Here is a 13841-nt window from a genome sequence, read left to right on the forward strand (position 1 = left end):
ACCATTCTGGCATTGCCATAGCTCAGCTGTCCCCAGACTGGTATTTGATAAATGAATATGGCGTTATGGTCCTTGGGATCTCCTCCAGCATCCAGGCTTGTCTTATCGTAGTCAGCTCAGTCATTTAGGGAATGTTCAGCCAATGTTCTTCAGTTTCTTGCTTTACTGGGAAAGCAAATATTTATCATAGGGTTTACATGAGATAAAATCTGGTTTTCTTCCTTACAGCTTACCCTCTGACCTAAACCTGTGTATGAACTAGATTTTGTCTTGTATTTTCTTTACTCAGGAGTTATATTGGTGAAAGTTTAAGGGTATACTCTGGAAAGGCATAAGTTTAGAGGGAGTAGACTCATTGGAGGTAGTCAAGAAAAGATGCTTTGTAAAGTGAAGAGAGACAGATGTGACCTTCAGGTTAACTAATTAAATTCCCCTCCTAATCCATTCTCCCTGCAGTGCCATTCTCCCTAGTATGTAATTAACAAAGACTAGCTGAGCGCCGGGGATAAGAGCTGGCCAAGCAGCCCTCTGTGACTGCCTGACCCGCACCGATATAGTCACTCACTCATTCAGTCCTTCAAGTACTCAGTAGAATGCCTGCTATGAGCCAGTCAGCTATCATGGCACTGGGGATACAGTGGCTAGTAGCTTGCTGCTTCGTCACACTGGAAAGTTTTTCTGCCCCCACTACCTCCAAAATCCACTGTGTATTTTGAATTAGAAGGAACACAAAACACATCTAATGAAAGGACATGCATCTCCTATGGACATGGAAAGATCTGAAGTCCACAGGCTAAGTGTTATCGAACCGAACTTGGGTCCACTCACCCGATGTGCAGCAAAGCCAATCTACTGACCCCAGGTTGTGAAGGAAAGCACAGCATTTATTGCAGGGCACCAGGCAAGGGAATGGGAGACAAGCCTCAGATCCACTTTAGCTTGGTCTTTGAGTTAGGGATGTTTTAAAGGCAAAGAACAACGGTGCAGGGATTAATCACTGTTTTGTGACATTTCTGTGATATTTCTTAGTCCTTAATCATAGTTTCGGGGTCAGGATGACTCTGGTTTATTATTCTCTGGCCAGGTGGTCCACGGCTTAGGGGCCTGTTAGGAGAAACAACCTGAGTTTGTACGTTAACGATGATAACTGTTAGAGCAATTTTAGGACATTAACGCTGTTATTGGCAGCAGCAATTTTAGTCATCTGACTCTGGTTGATTAGTGTTCAGTTAGTACAGGACGGAGGTCAGAGGGGACAAGAAAGGGAATAAAGATTTGGATAGAGAGATTAGTAATAAACTCGGTAAGGGAACTCCGTTTTAGGGGGACTTGGTTTCATTAGTAGAACTTGGTGAAGGCTGATCAGGAAGGGAGACTAGAAAACCTAGGAGGCAGAATTCTCATTCCATTGGCTGTGTTTCCTCAATTCTGAAAGCACTTGGACAGTTAAACATTTCTGAGCATGTTTAATGTGTGGTTATTTCATTTTTTTTCTGATTTTATTGCATTTACTCTTTTTTTTTAACTTTAAAAAAATTTATTTATTTTTATACAGTTTTTAAACATTACACTCCATTTACAGTTACTACAAAATATTGGCTCTATTCCCTGTGTTGTACAATACATCCTTGAGCCGATCTTACACCCAGTAGTTTGTACCTCCCACTCTCCTACCCTTATACTGCCCCTCCCCCCAGCTGGTAACCAGTAGTTTGTTCTCTATATCTGTGAATCTGCTTCTCTTTTGTTATATTTACTAGTTTGTTGTATTTTTTTAGATTACACATATGAGTGATGTCATGCAGTATTTGTCTTTCTCTGTCTGACTTAACTTCACTTAGCATAATACCCTCCAAATCCATCCATGTTGCTGCAAATGGCAAAATTTCATTCTTTTTTATGGCTGAGTAGTATTCCATTGTATATATATATATGTACCACATCTTCATTATCCATTCATCTGTTGATGGACACGTAGGTCACTTTCCATATATCTTGGCTATTGTAAATAATGCTGCTATAAACATTGGGGTGCATGTATCTTTTTGAATTATTGTTTTTGTTTTTGGATATATACCCAGTAGTGGAATTGCTGGGTCATACGATAGTTCTATTTTTAGTTTTTCGAGAAACCTCCATACTGTTCCATAGTGGCTGCACCAATTTACAGTTCCACCAACAGTGTACAAGGATTGCCTTTTTTCCACATCCCTGCCAACATTTGTTGTGTTCTTTTTCATGATAGATGTTCTGACAGGTGTGAGGTGTTATCTCATTGTGGTTTTGCATTTAGTAGTTAACATTAGCATCTGTAGTTCACATCATGTGGGAAATATTTTCCCATACTTTTAAATGTTTTCCAAACCATTTTCAATTAAATTGTATAATATGTGACAATTTAATTAACACATTTCGATTGTTAGATGTTCAAGCTGGTGACAGGTTTTATTTTGTTTTGTTTTGGTTTTGTTTCTGTTTTCGGTAGTTATAAATAATCCTGTAAGACCATCTATGGGCATAAAGTTTTGTTGTAGTTCTGGTCATTTCTTTAAGATAAAATCTTAGGACTTGTATTGCTGGGCCAAAGGGGGATAAATGTTTTGAAGATGTTTGGTACATATTAGGAAAATATTTTCCTGAATGGTTATCTAATTTAAACTTCCATTCCTCTTATATATGAGTGATCTGGGGCTCTTCATAGAATTTTTGTCAGTGATCTTGGAGATGAACTAACTTCAGAATTCAGGATTATAATTTAAAACAGTTTTGACAGTACAGAGAATTGGTTAGTTGATAACAAATTTAAGTTCAGTAGGGGAAAATGAGGGTAGCAGAAATAGGGTAGATAAAAATTGCTAAAATACTGTTTGCTGAGTAGCTGTTTCTGCATGCATGCCTGAAGGAGAGTAGAGGACAGAGGGAAAATGACTAGATTTTTCAGTAGCCCAGTGGGGGACTTTGTTATGGTGAGGACTGTTCCCAAATGCAAGAAAAAGAAAGCCCATTTGATCAAATGCACTATTCTAAAAAGACTTAAAATTTTATATTTTAAGCTATTAAGAATTCAAAGACTAAATACCTTATTGAGCAACATTAAATGTTCATTTTAATTATTTAGTATAATTATTTGAGCATAAATTGAATTTACAAAAGTCTTTCTGAAAGTTACTACTGATTTTTTTTCTCAGTTAAACAGAGGATATATCTAGGAAGCTCATCTTTTTCTCCATGAAATTTTAGGGGAAATAGAATTATCTTCACCTTGCAAATGGTACTTTGAGGATAGGAATGCTATCCTAAAATAAAGAAGGCATATATTTATAATACACACATACAAAAAAACCCCCAAAAAACATGAGGAAGGAATTTAAAAGCTTGCTCTGTTTGGGTGTAGGTTGTGGTTCTGTGTGTGTTTTGAGTGTGATTTATACCATAGAGTCTGTACCAGAGATGTCTATTAGCAGTCGTATTCTGCTTATTTATGATACATTTCTTTCTGATTAATGTTCAGAAAAGTGACCCTGGGATATTTATGATCCAGAAGGACTTTATAATTCGATCTTTTTTCCATTCACTGATACTCAGCATGGTTTTAAGACTATTAACAAATCACATATGATGACTTAAAAATCAGAACATTTAATTAATCAGCTTGCTTGAATCAATTAATTAAGTATTTCCACAGAATGACAGGGAGTTTGCTGTGTTTTATTATCAGAGAAGTTTGTCCTCTTATGCTAATAAACTGTTTTCTTTTTTTTTTTTAAACCAAGATTCCCGCCATTCATAATTGAATGTCAGATTCTTTTCTAACAGAAACACTTTAAATAGGTCACTTATTATTAATTACTATTACCTTTGTTATCTTCTCTCAGTACTGTTGTATATACGTGTTAACGTTCCTTAGGGAGAGACATCCGTCCCTGTGCGCTTTCTGCACAGCGTGCCTTTGTGGAGCGCTGAGAGGTGGGTTCTCCTGCTTCCCGCGCCGACACAACAGATGGAGGATGAGCCAGCCAAGTGAAAGGGGTGCTGTGACAGCTAAAATAAGTGGAGCTGTAACTCTTAATAGTTTGTCCATCTTAACAGTATCTAGTCCTTGGTGTATTCTCCAGCTGCGAAAGTTGGGAAAATGGCAGCTGTATTTTGATTTTAGAAATCCATTTTTTAAAAATTTTTTTCTGATTATAGTAGATATATATTCAATGCAGAAAATCAGGAAAATTTAGAGAAATATGAGAAAAAATCAGTAATAATTCTACAGTAGAGGGAAGTCCTACTTAATTTTTGTACATGATTGGGTTTTACATATAATTTCATGAACTCACTGTTTTTCCCCTCAGCACATCATTAACACTTTCCCATGCTAATAAAAATATCTCTGAAAATTCAGTATTTAGTGGATATGTAATTACCATTTGTATGGTGTATGATTATTTACTGAACTGGTTGTTGGTCCCAGTTTTAAATATTATAAATAGTCCTGTAATGAACATATTGTACACACATTCTTGTGTTCATCTCTGATTATAATAAAACAGCATTATGCTATCTGTTAGATTGTGTATTTTCAGTGAAAATTTGTAGAATATCAGATAGGTACTCATTGTAGAGGGTGGGAATACATCTGGTAAGATTGGATATGCAGCCTTTCAAGCTGTTATTAGAAAGGTGCACACAGGGCCTTGGCAGCTGTAAGACTGTCAGGGCGTCATAATTGCAGAAAATTCATGAGCAGAGAAGTGAATGGGAATGACCTTGGGCTGTGTACATCTATTTGTATGACTGTGATCCAACCATGGTGGAGAATAGCCTTGAGAAACTGAAGGAAATGAAGGTGGGAGTGTGGAATTTGAAATTATGTTAGTATGTAGATGTGGCAACTAAAAGTCCTGAATTTTCTGCACTATTGTACTTTTTAACCATTCATTAAAAATGTTTATGTAGCATATTTTATGTGTAAAGCCCCTAAATTCAGTAAAACATGGTGGAGGTCCACAGGGCCTTATACTTCATTTGTATTAAACCAATGAACGTAGTGTCATGTTGTCCTCATAATTGTCAGACTGTGGTACAGTGTTGGTTTGGAAAAGTATCCTCACGGTGGCAGTTGGAAAGCTTTGGAGGTGTGGAGTCAGAGCAGAGTCATAGCTAAAATGATGCAAATATTTGAAAGATTGTTCTAAATATAGATTAGAGGGGCTTGGTGAGAAGCAGGAATAGTGGGTAAACGTTCACTAAGGAATTCAGGATTGGGGGGCACTGACTTCAAGACTTAGAGTGGATTAGAGGAGTAGAAGGGCTTACATTTAAACAAAGGATATAATTTAGTGATTCTGATTACACAGTGAACTCTTTGTAAGATATTAAAGCCTCAGTCCTACCCCAGATTTGCCGAATCAGAATTTTGGAGGGATGAGACCAGGTATATATATTAAAAAGCTCCCTCAGAAGGGAGGGAGACGCAAGAGGGAAGAGATATGGGAACATATGTATATGTATAACTGATTCACTTTGTTATAAAGCAGAAACTAACACACCATTGTAAAACAATTGTACCCCAATAAAGATGTTAAAAAAAAAAGCTCCCTCAGAGATTTCAATGTGTGTCTCTGGTTAGAAACCACTAAATGAATTAATTTGTGTTTTCTTGAATTCCAAGAAATTGTCAGATTATCCTCACCTACTGTTTTGAATCTTAATACACTTAATGTGCATGTGTTTGCATTTCTCTTCTGCGTGTTTTTTTTAAACTGTCTTCAGTTCCTGAGAAATTTTTCTGCTACTTGGTTTCAAGTTATAAACTTATTAGTGTTATTCTGCAAAATCAATTTTGAGCAAATGAAATGTACTGCAAGGAATTTCTGTAACGTTTTTTTCTTATTACATGATAGGGACAAAAGCCAGGATGGATGATCAAGCATGGTATTTGAGAACTTCAAAGCTGGCTCTGGCCTTGGCAATTATCCACTCAAAACCAGCAGACAAAAGCAGCAGAGAATACACAGAGCATCTTGCAAGGACGGTGTCTGGGCAGGAATCAAAGTGGAGAGCAAAAGTCAAAGCCTTGGAAGCTGAAGTTCTGCAATTACGTCAAAAACAACTTCTGAGCAGGATTTGTTCAGGATCATTTGAGAGTGGTGAGTGGATGAAACCTGGGGATGTATCAGTCTGTTTTATTTCAGCTTCACAGTTATTTAGAAATTTGTTACCAAGACACTGTTGTTTAGTTTCCTAAAATTAGACTTCTTCTTCTTACCCTATAAAGATTTTTTACTTCTAATCATTCATGAAAAACTTATTGTCACTTTCTAATCGATGGGGCTGCATTACACATGGGTATGAAGTTGGAGAATAAATTGTCTAGATGCAAAGGCAATAATACTTTAAGTTTACTGGAGAAATTAATTTAAAAATCTCACTCATCCGTATTATTTTACTCTGTATTTTATGTTGCTTTTATATTACATAATTCATCCAGCAGTTCTGTATCAAGTACCAGCTCTGGACCAGGCATGCAGTGGGTGGTGAGGACCCAAAAACACATAGAGAGAGGTGCTGCCCTTACCGTGAAGTACCTACCATTCCAGCAGGGAAAAAAGACCTATATATAGTTAATTAGCCCAGTTGTGATGAACGTTATCATAGAGTCAGTGACAAAGTGCAGAGCAGAGCAGGAAGCCATTCATTCTGCCTGGTTTCTGGAAAGGCTTCTCAGGTTTGGCCCTCGCGGGTCTGTCCGTAATAGTGAGGTGGTCAGAGCCTGCAGCAAGAGGCAGGAGCATGAGCTGGGCAGCAGGGAGAATATATGCCCCATTCACCATGGCCAGTGGGACATCCCAGAGCCCAGAACACCGTAAGGTAGAGATCTGACAGGGAGAGGCAGAGAGGTAAGTCGGGACCAGGCTCAGAAGGGCTTTGGATGTCAACCTGAGGAATGTTCCTTATCAGTGAGTTGGCCAAACAACATGTGATCTCCATAGAACCCATGAGAGAGCGTGAAAGGGGGACTGTAAGAATGACACGAGGACAGCAGGGAAGACCAGGACCCGCCAGGACAAACCAGAGCACATGGGCACCTCCTTCGTCAGGAGCCGTTCACCTTTTTGACTCAGGGGACTGACCCTCACATTGTGATTATGAAACGTAATTCTGCCGATTATTTGAAAATGTAAATCAGATCGTGTTACTCCTTTGCCTAAAACCTTTCCCTGACTTCCCGTTGTGCCTCGCACTAGATTCCCCCTTGTGGCTGTGGCTCCTGATGCCACGGTGATTTCACTTCTGCTCCCCTGCACGCATATACCCTCCCGCTCAGCACACAGCTCCAGTCTCCCTGGGCTTCCTTCCAGCCTGTGCAGGCTCTTCTTGCCTTGGAGCTTTGCTGTGCTCGTCTCTCTGATGTGTGGCTGCCTCTTCCCTTCCTAGAGGTCTTATTCTAAGTGACCCCTGCTCAGTGATCACTACAGGTGTAGCACCACTCACAGATATTTTTTACCCAAACACCCGCCATGGGTTATGTATCTGTTTGCTTACTTGGTTGCTGCTTGATCTCTTTGACTTGAGTCTGGGTTTGCTGAGGAGAGGGTCTTTGATTTGCTTACCACTCTCTAATCAAGACCCACCCCAAAGCCTGCCTCACAGAAGGTGCTCAATCCATATTTGTCAAATGAAGTGGAGCGTAGAGGATGCTTTGGCTGTGGCAGTGGTTGGAGGCAAGGAGGCAGGTTCTAAAAGCGTTTACCAAGCCCACGTGAAGAGTGATGTGTTGAACTACGTCTGTGATAGGGACCACCAAAATGCACAGTTTTAGAGTAGAAACTTCAGAAGTTTGTGAATGAGTTAAGAGGGGGTTTTAAGGGAGCTGGAGGCATGTAGGATAATTGAGGTTTCTAGTTCTTGTTCATTAAATTGATTGCGATGCTTTGACTCCAGATAATGAACACAGAAAAACGCTTATAGGATAACAGGTTGAGTCCAGGTCTGTCTGAGAGTGTTCTGAACATATCCCTGAGTATGTAGACATTACCTAGAAGGAAGGTAGAAGTATGGTCCTAAGTCTCAAAGGGGGTGAGCAGACTGGAAATAGAGACTGACAGTAAGGATTTCTTGGTATTTAAGTGATAGTGAAGTTATCACTGTGGATGAGGCTACAGGGAGGGTACAGCTTTGACCGGGAGGCTGCAGGCTCCAACACTGCAGGGTGGGCAGAGGGAAAGGAGCTGTTGGAAAGAGGGTGACTGTCATATTAGGATGTGCAGGCGTAGTGGACTGGTGCCTGCCATGGGTGGTAGTAGGGTACTTGCTAGGTTCAGGCAAACCCTGCTAACCCAATACCCATGGTGTTACTAAATCTCATCACTGTGTGAGCAGAAACAGTGTTACATGATTTATAGCCACATTTTAGTCTCTCTCGTCTTTCTAGGCAATGGCCTCTTTGAGAATATCTGTGAATGGCAAACATAATTATTTTTAACTTTTTGTGCAGTCACATGACTGATATAATGGCACACGTGTAAAAATTCTTAGTAATATTGAACTGTGAATATCATAAACATCCATGGTATCAGAACTGTTGTTTACCATCAAGGGTCTGTTTACAACACCAATACGGTGTGGGGTGTGTGATTTGTTTGGGACGTGAGTGGACCTAATGGTGAGAGCCTCCAGGATGACTTGTTTTTACACTGAAATCTTTCACTTACAGTGCCTATGAGAGGAATTTTCAAATATCATGTAATTAAAATCTCTTTTACTCACAGCGAGAGTTGCAGGTAAAGCATTTCAGTGCAGATGTTTGGAAGTAGTCTGACTCTCCACCTGTTAGCTTAAACTTGAAAAATGAGGAATAAATGGATAGATTCAGATAAATAGAGTCAGTATTAAAGGGGAAAGGAAAAAAAACTAAGAAAGGGGGGGTATTAGATTGATAGGAAAATAAAGGAGGAACATAGTTGGTTTTTAAAGATGTATGACTTGAAAGACTGACATGCCTTGCTCTAAGAAAACTCCATCGCTGAAAATCAAACTATTTTATAGGTGTATTTATATTTGTATTTATATTATGTGTTTCTTTACACATGCATGTTCTCCAGTGTTCAGAGACCACAGGCCCTCAAAAAATGGTGAATGGAATCCTTCCTGACGGATTGAGAGGCTGGGGAACTTAATCTACAGCATTAGCTATCCACTGAAGCAACCGAACAGCCCAGAATTAGATAAAGCAGAGCTGAAATGGCAAAGTAAACAAATAAGGAAGTATGATATGGTTTATACAGCATTTCAGGAACTCAGCTGTTGCTTTATTCTGATTTATTTTTCTGTAGTTTCTTAAAGGGAAATATTCTTCTTTATTGTATTTGTTAAGGGGCTAGACTATATAGAGAAGGGATAAATAGAACTTGCTCTTGGAATTATGCCACATTTTAATTTTACCTAAATGCTTCTTATTAGAAGGAAGGGAGGGAGGGAGGGAGGGAGGGAGGGAGGGAGGATGGATGAAAGAAGCCCAGACATCTAGTGTCACATTTCTTAAAATCGTCTGGGTGATGTGTGACAGACAGGTTAGCTGTCTACTCAATAGCCAGCTTCCTTCTTCTTTACTAAAACACTCCAATTTTGTTTTGACAGACATGTGCCCATGCCTAGTGGGTTAATCTATGAAAGGCTTAGACTTGTTTTGCCAGTATTGTTCTGTGGTTGGGCAGTGGAAGCTAAAGAGGAATCCATAGAGCTCTTGGTAAAGATTCACCTCATTGTATAAAGAGATTTAGCTTGTGAAAGGTAGCAATTTTAAAATGTTTTTACCTCAACCACTTGCTTCCTGTATGGGCACTGCCACATGAAGATGCGACGCCTGGAACTGCGGTAGCCGTTTTACAACCATGTGGCAATATTGAAAAATTAATGTCAACATGGTAAGGATGATAAGCAGGAGGGTGAAAGGAGCCTTGGTCCTTCTTGTCATTGCTGACCAGCCAAAGCAACTCTAGGATTACTTTATTAGGAATTTTGTTTTAAAAGATAAATAATGGTTTAAGCCACTGTTATCCACATAATTCTCTGCCTTGTAACTGAACACATCCTAACTTAAAGAGTGGGGAAGTGGTGGGGATAATGAATAAATTAGAGAGCTGGTTTTTTCCCCAAGAATCTTCTTGATTTATAGGGGAGAAAATGAGAGAGAGAGAGAGAGAAGAAAGTGTTCTTTTATGTAGAACAGCTTCCTATTAAGTGATGGCCTTATAATGTTGCGAGGATTTAGGTGGGGTTTGAGTAGGTAGTTGAGGGAGACACAGAGCATAGAGAATGGCCAGGAAGACATTAGTGGTTGTCCTTAAATGTTGACCAAGGTTTGAAAGGGATGTGACGACAGGCACAGGGCCTTGTTAGTGGGAAGACTGGCCTAGGACTTCAGTGAGCAGATTTAGATCTAAGCTTTGAGTGTGTGTGTGAATGTGCTGGTGGGGTCTGGACGGTTGCTGTGAGACTTGCACAGTGCTTTGGCATTTACAGGAGGGACAGAGATGGATGTCCTGTCAGGCACATGTTTTTTCCCCTACAACATAGGCACTCAGTATCTTCATAAATGATACATAGGTTACTGGATGAGCAACTAGCTAAAGTAAAAAAGTACAAGAAAATCAAACCAAATTAACTCATCGATTTGTCTGTTTATTTAGTAAATACTCATTGAATCTGGGGCTCAGGTGTCACGGGCTTGGGGTTGGGGAGCATGGTGGGCAGGGCAGCACCGTCACTTTAGGTTGAACTCAGCTCTTCTCAGTTTGGGGTCCTGGGGAGCAACCAGCACAACCAGATGGCTGTGGAAGCTTCCCCGTCCTTCTTGCTGACACTGTTCAAGTTTGTCCAGCCTCCCCTGCTGTTCCCGTTACTGCAGCACTGCCTACCCCAGACCCCACTTCTCATTTCCTGTAAGTTTGCATTCAGGCAAAGGCTCTCAGCCGACTGGTGCTGCTGAGGTATCAGAGCAGGGGCTGGATATCGCCGCCACCCTGCTCGGAGCTTGTCTTGTCTCCTGGCTGCCACTCTTCTGGTCCCGCCTACTCAGCCTCTGTCCCCTCCCTTCCTTCTCAGCCTGTTCCAGACCACATAATGGGGAGACACCACAAATAACAGACTTGCAGACACAGCTGTGGAGCTCAGCATTTATATGTTAGGGCCTTCCCTGTTTTACAGATGCTGAAAGAGCATATAGCCTATGAATGCATAGCATTTCCTTCTTCACATGCGCTCCTGTAATATAAATTGTCAAATAGAATAATAACGGGAATTTGCCTAAAATTGCAGTTGATTTAAAGCACACATGCATAATGTACATAAACATCAGAGAATACACCCTTAATTTAGTATGGATTCTAATGAAAGTCTGTACAATAATTTAAAGTAAATTTATAATTGTACGTTAGAAATGCTTTACTCATATATAAAAACTGATATATATTGATATATATCAATAAATATAATATATTGATATTATATATAATATATAATATATATAATATATAATATATATATACAATATATAATATAGTATATTGATATTAGAGACCACTGTCAACATGCAAAGAAATTAAAGTTAAGGCTGAAAAAGCTCAGTATCAAATGGCTTTAACAGTAACAGCAATAATTTAGAAATGTGAACACGTTCCTTATCATCACAGGCACTGGCTCTGGTGGGAATGGTGGAGATAGGGAATCAGGAGGGCCGAACAAGTCCTGGCACATGGACGAGGCCTGAGGGAGCCGCAGAGGCTGGGCCTGGGCAAGGCAGCCTGGCGTCTCACATGTGGAGTGTTCCAGGTGGAGGCCATCCGTCCTCCCATGCTCTTCCTGTACCGGGCTCCGAATGTCACTGTGTGATGCAGCCTAAGCTGGGTTTCAGGTAGGTATCTGGCATGTCCAGGTGATGCCCTAGTTGGGGTGCATCTCTGGATTCCCTCCACTTCTCTGCATTCCCAGTACCACTGTCTTGGTCTTGTCTGAAAAATCCTAACTGGACTCCATGTCTGTGGTTGTAGCCTTGCTGTGTTCAAGTCCATATTGCAGCCTAGTCTCATGTCCTCTCCCTTACTTTAGGATGAAGTAAACCCATAAAACGGGCTCCAAGCCTCTCCACACTGTGGTACTTGCTTCCCTCTCCAGCCCAACCTGTCACCACTGTGTCCTCCACATTCTGCTTGGCGACATGCAAAATTTCTTCCACTTACTTGAATCCACCTTGTTCTCTCTCAGCTCCAGGCTTGTACACACGTGGTTTCTCTTTGGAGGATGTGTTCTCCCTCTCCTTTTGGTCTAGTTGTGCACTACAGTATTCTTTTCTGCTGATGTAGTTTTAAAATCTCTTCTGCCTTCCTTGACTACCTCCCTAGACTAGATCAGATTCCCCTGCTAGGGGTCCCCATGATATTCTGTACTGTTTACGGCATTTTTGAGCTAAATTACAATGGTTTAATCAGCCTGTCTTCCCCGTAGGGCCTACACTCCATGCTTTCAGGGAGTGTGTCTTTTCTCATTACCACTGTACTCCTAGGTTAGCATAGTACCTGGCATGGAAGGGCTCCTTGGTGACATTTTTGAATGAATATGTTTAGAAAGGGTTTATGTGGGTGTTAATACCTCGAACAAAGTGGCCTTGCTGATCTGTCGTTTCTGGAGATCTACCAAACCCCTGTAACGATGGAAGGAGAATCAGAGAGTGAGGTCCAGCATCCTAGGAAAGGGAACCCACTCAGGTAGGGTGAGTATCAGGGCTCCTCCTCTGAGGGAGCTGTGCAGGCACACAGTCATGTAATCAGAACAGAATAAACAAAGAGTGACAATGTTGAGGGCCCCTCTGTGGAACAAAAGCTAAAACTGCTCAAAGTACTGTATTCCTAGGTCTTTGCTCATTGTGATTTTTTTGGAATAGTTTAACCTGTAGCAAAATTTCATCTAGTCCTTTCATTTAGGATTATATTTAATTTTTTCAGGTTTTATTTGTGTTTTTTGAATGCCCTGCTGTTGGTTTTCAAATTTCAAGATTCTGTTAGAAAATGAAAGTACCTTGAGGATTTTGGATTCAAACTTGGATCCTAAACATCCTAAAATTTATTTTTTTGGATAAGTTCAGTGTGCAGTGAAGAGAATCCAGGTAGGTAGCTATGGGCTATAGTTTGGAGTGGGAAAATTGATGGAATAATATCAATTCCATTGTCAAAGCCAGGAGATCAGATGATGAGGGTAAATGGGAGTAGGCTGGAGATTGTGCATTTCTGATGAGCTCCCAGGTGGTGTCTGAAGACCCGGGTAAGGAGCCGTGGGGCTGGGGAATCCCTGGTGGGGCGTTGGTCTGGGAAGGAAGGAGAAATGATAGGTTGGCAGTTGGGGGCGGGGCATGCAAGGTGGAGGGAAAGTTTTCTCTTTAGGGTGGAAAAGACATTAGCCCACTGGTACTTTGGGGAGAAGGAATTGGCTAGAGGAAAGGGGAAGATACAAAAGGAAGATAATAAAGGAATCCCAGGTGGCTTGGGGCCCTAAACCTAGAAGAATTACAGAGCACACAAGGAGAGAGGGAGAGACGGGCCCTGGGCCCCAAAAGGAGCCGCCCTCTCTTCTGAAGGAGGGATTCGCTGCCCCTTGATTTGTGTTTCTCTGAGTCATTCCTGGCAGCTCTTCAAGGAGTTCCTTCCCTTTAAAGCTCTCCCGGCCCACCCAGCGCCCCTGCTTCCTAATGACTTCTGGTTGTGTTGTTTCTTTTCTCAAACTGCCTTTGGAGTCTCATTCTCACATTTCTTTCCCTGCTGTTTCAGCTCTGGTCTGAATCCTCCCTACCTCTTTCC

At 40.8% G+C, this 13841-nt stretch overlaps 1 protein-coding gene across 1 annotated transcript in view; it reads left to right on the forward strand.

The window, feature by feature from the left end:
* Positions 1-13841, forward strand: part of MEI4 (meiotic double-stranded break formation protein 4) — a 232538-nt gene that overhangs the window by 25541 nt on the left and 193156 nt on the right. The window contains exon 2 of the mRNA XM_007456609.1: positions 5895-6140. Within this exon, the coding sequence (XP_007456671.1) occupies positions 5909-6140 (232 nt within the window). The 5' untranslated portion in view covers positions 5895-5908. The remainder of the gene's footprint in view (positions 1-5894; positions 6141-13841) is intronic.

This window comes from Lipotes vexillifer, unplaced genomic scaffold (assembly GCF_000442215.2).
Source record: "Lipotes vexillifer unplaced genomic scaffold, Lipotes_vexillifer_v1.1 scaffold1226, whole genome shotgun sequence".
In the NCBI taxonomy this organism is placed as follows: Eukaryota; Metazoa; Chordata; class Mammalia; order Artiodactyla; family Lipotidae; genus Lipotes; species Lipotes vexillifer.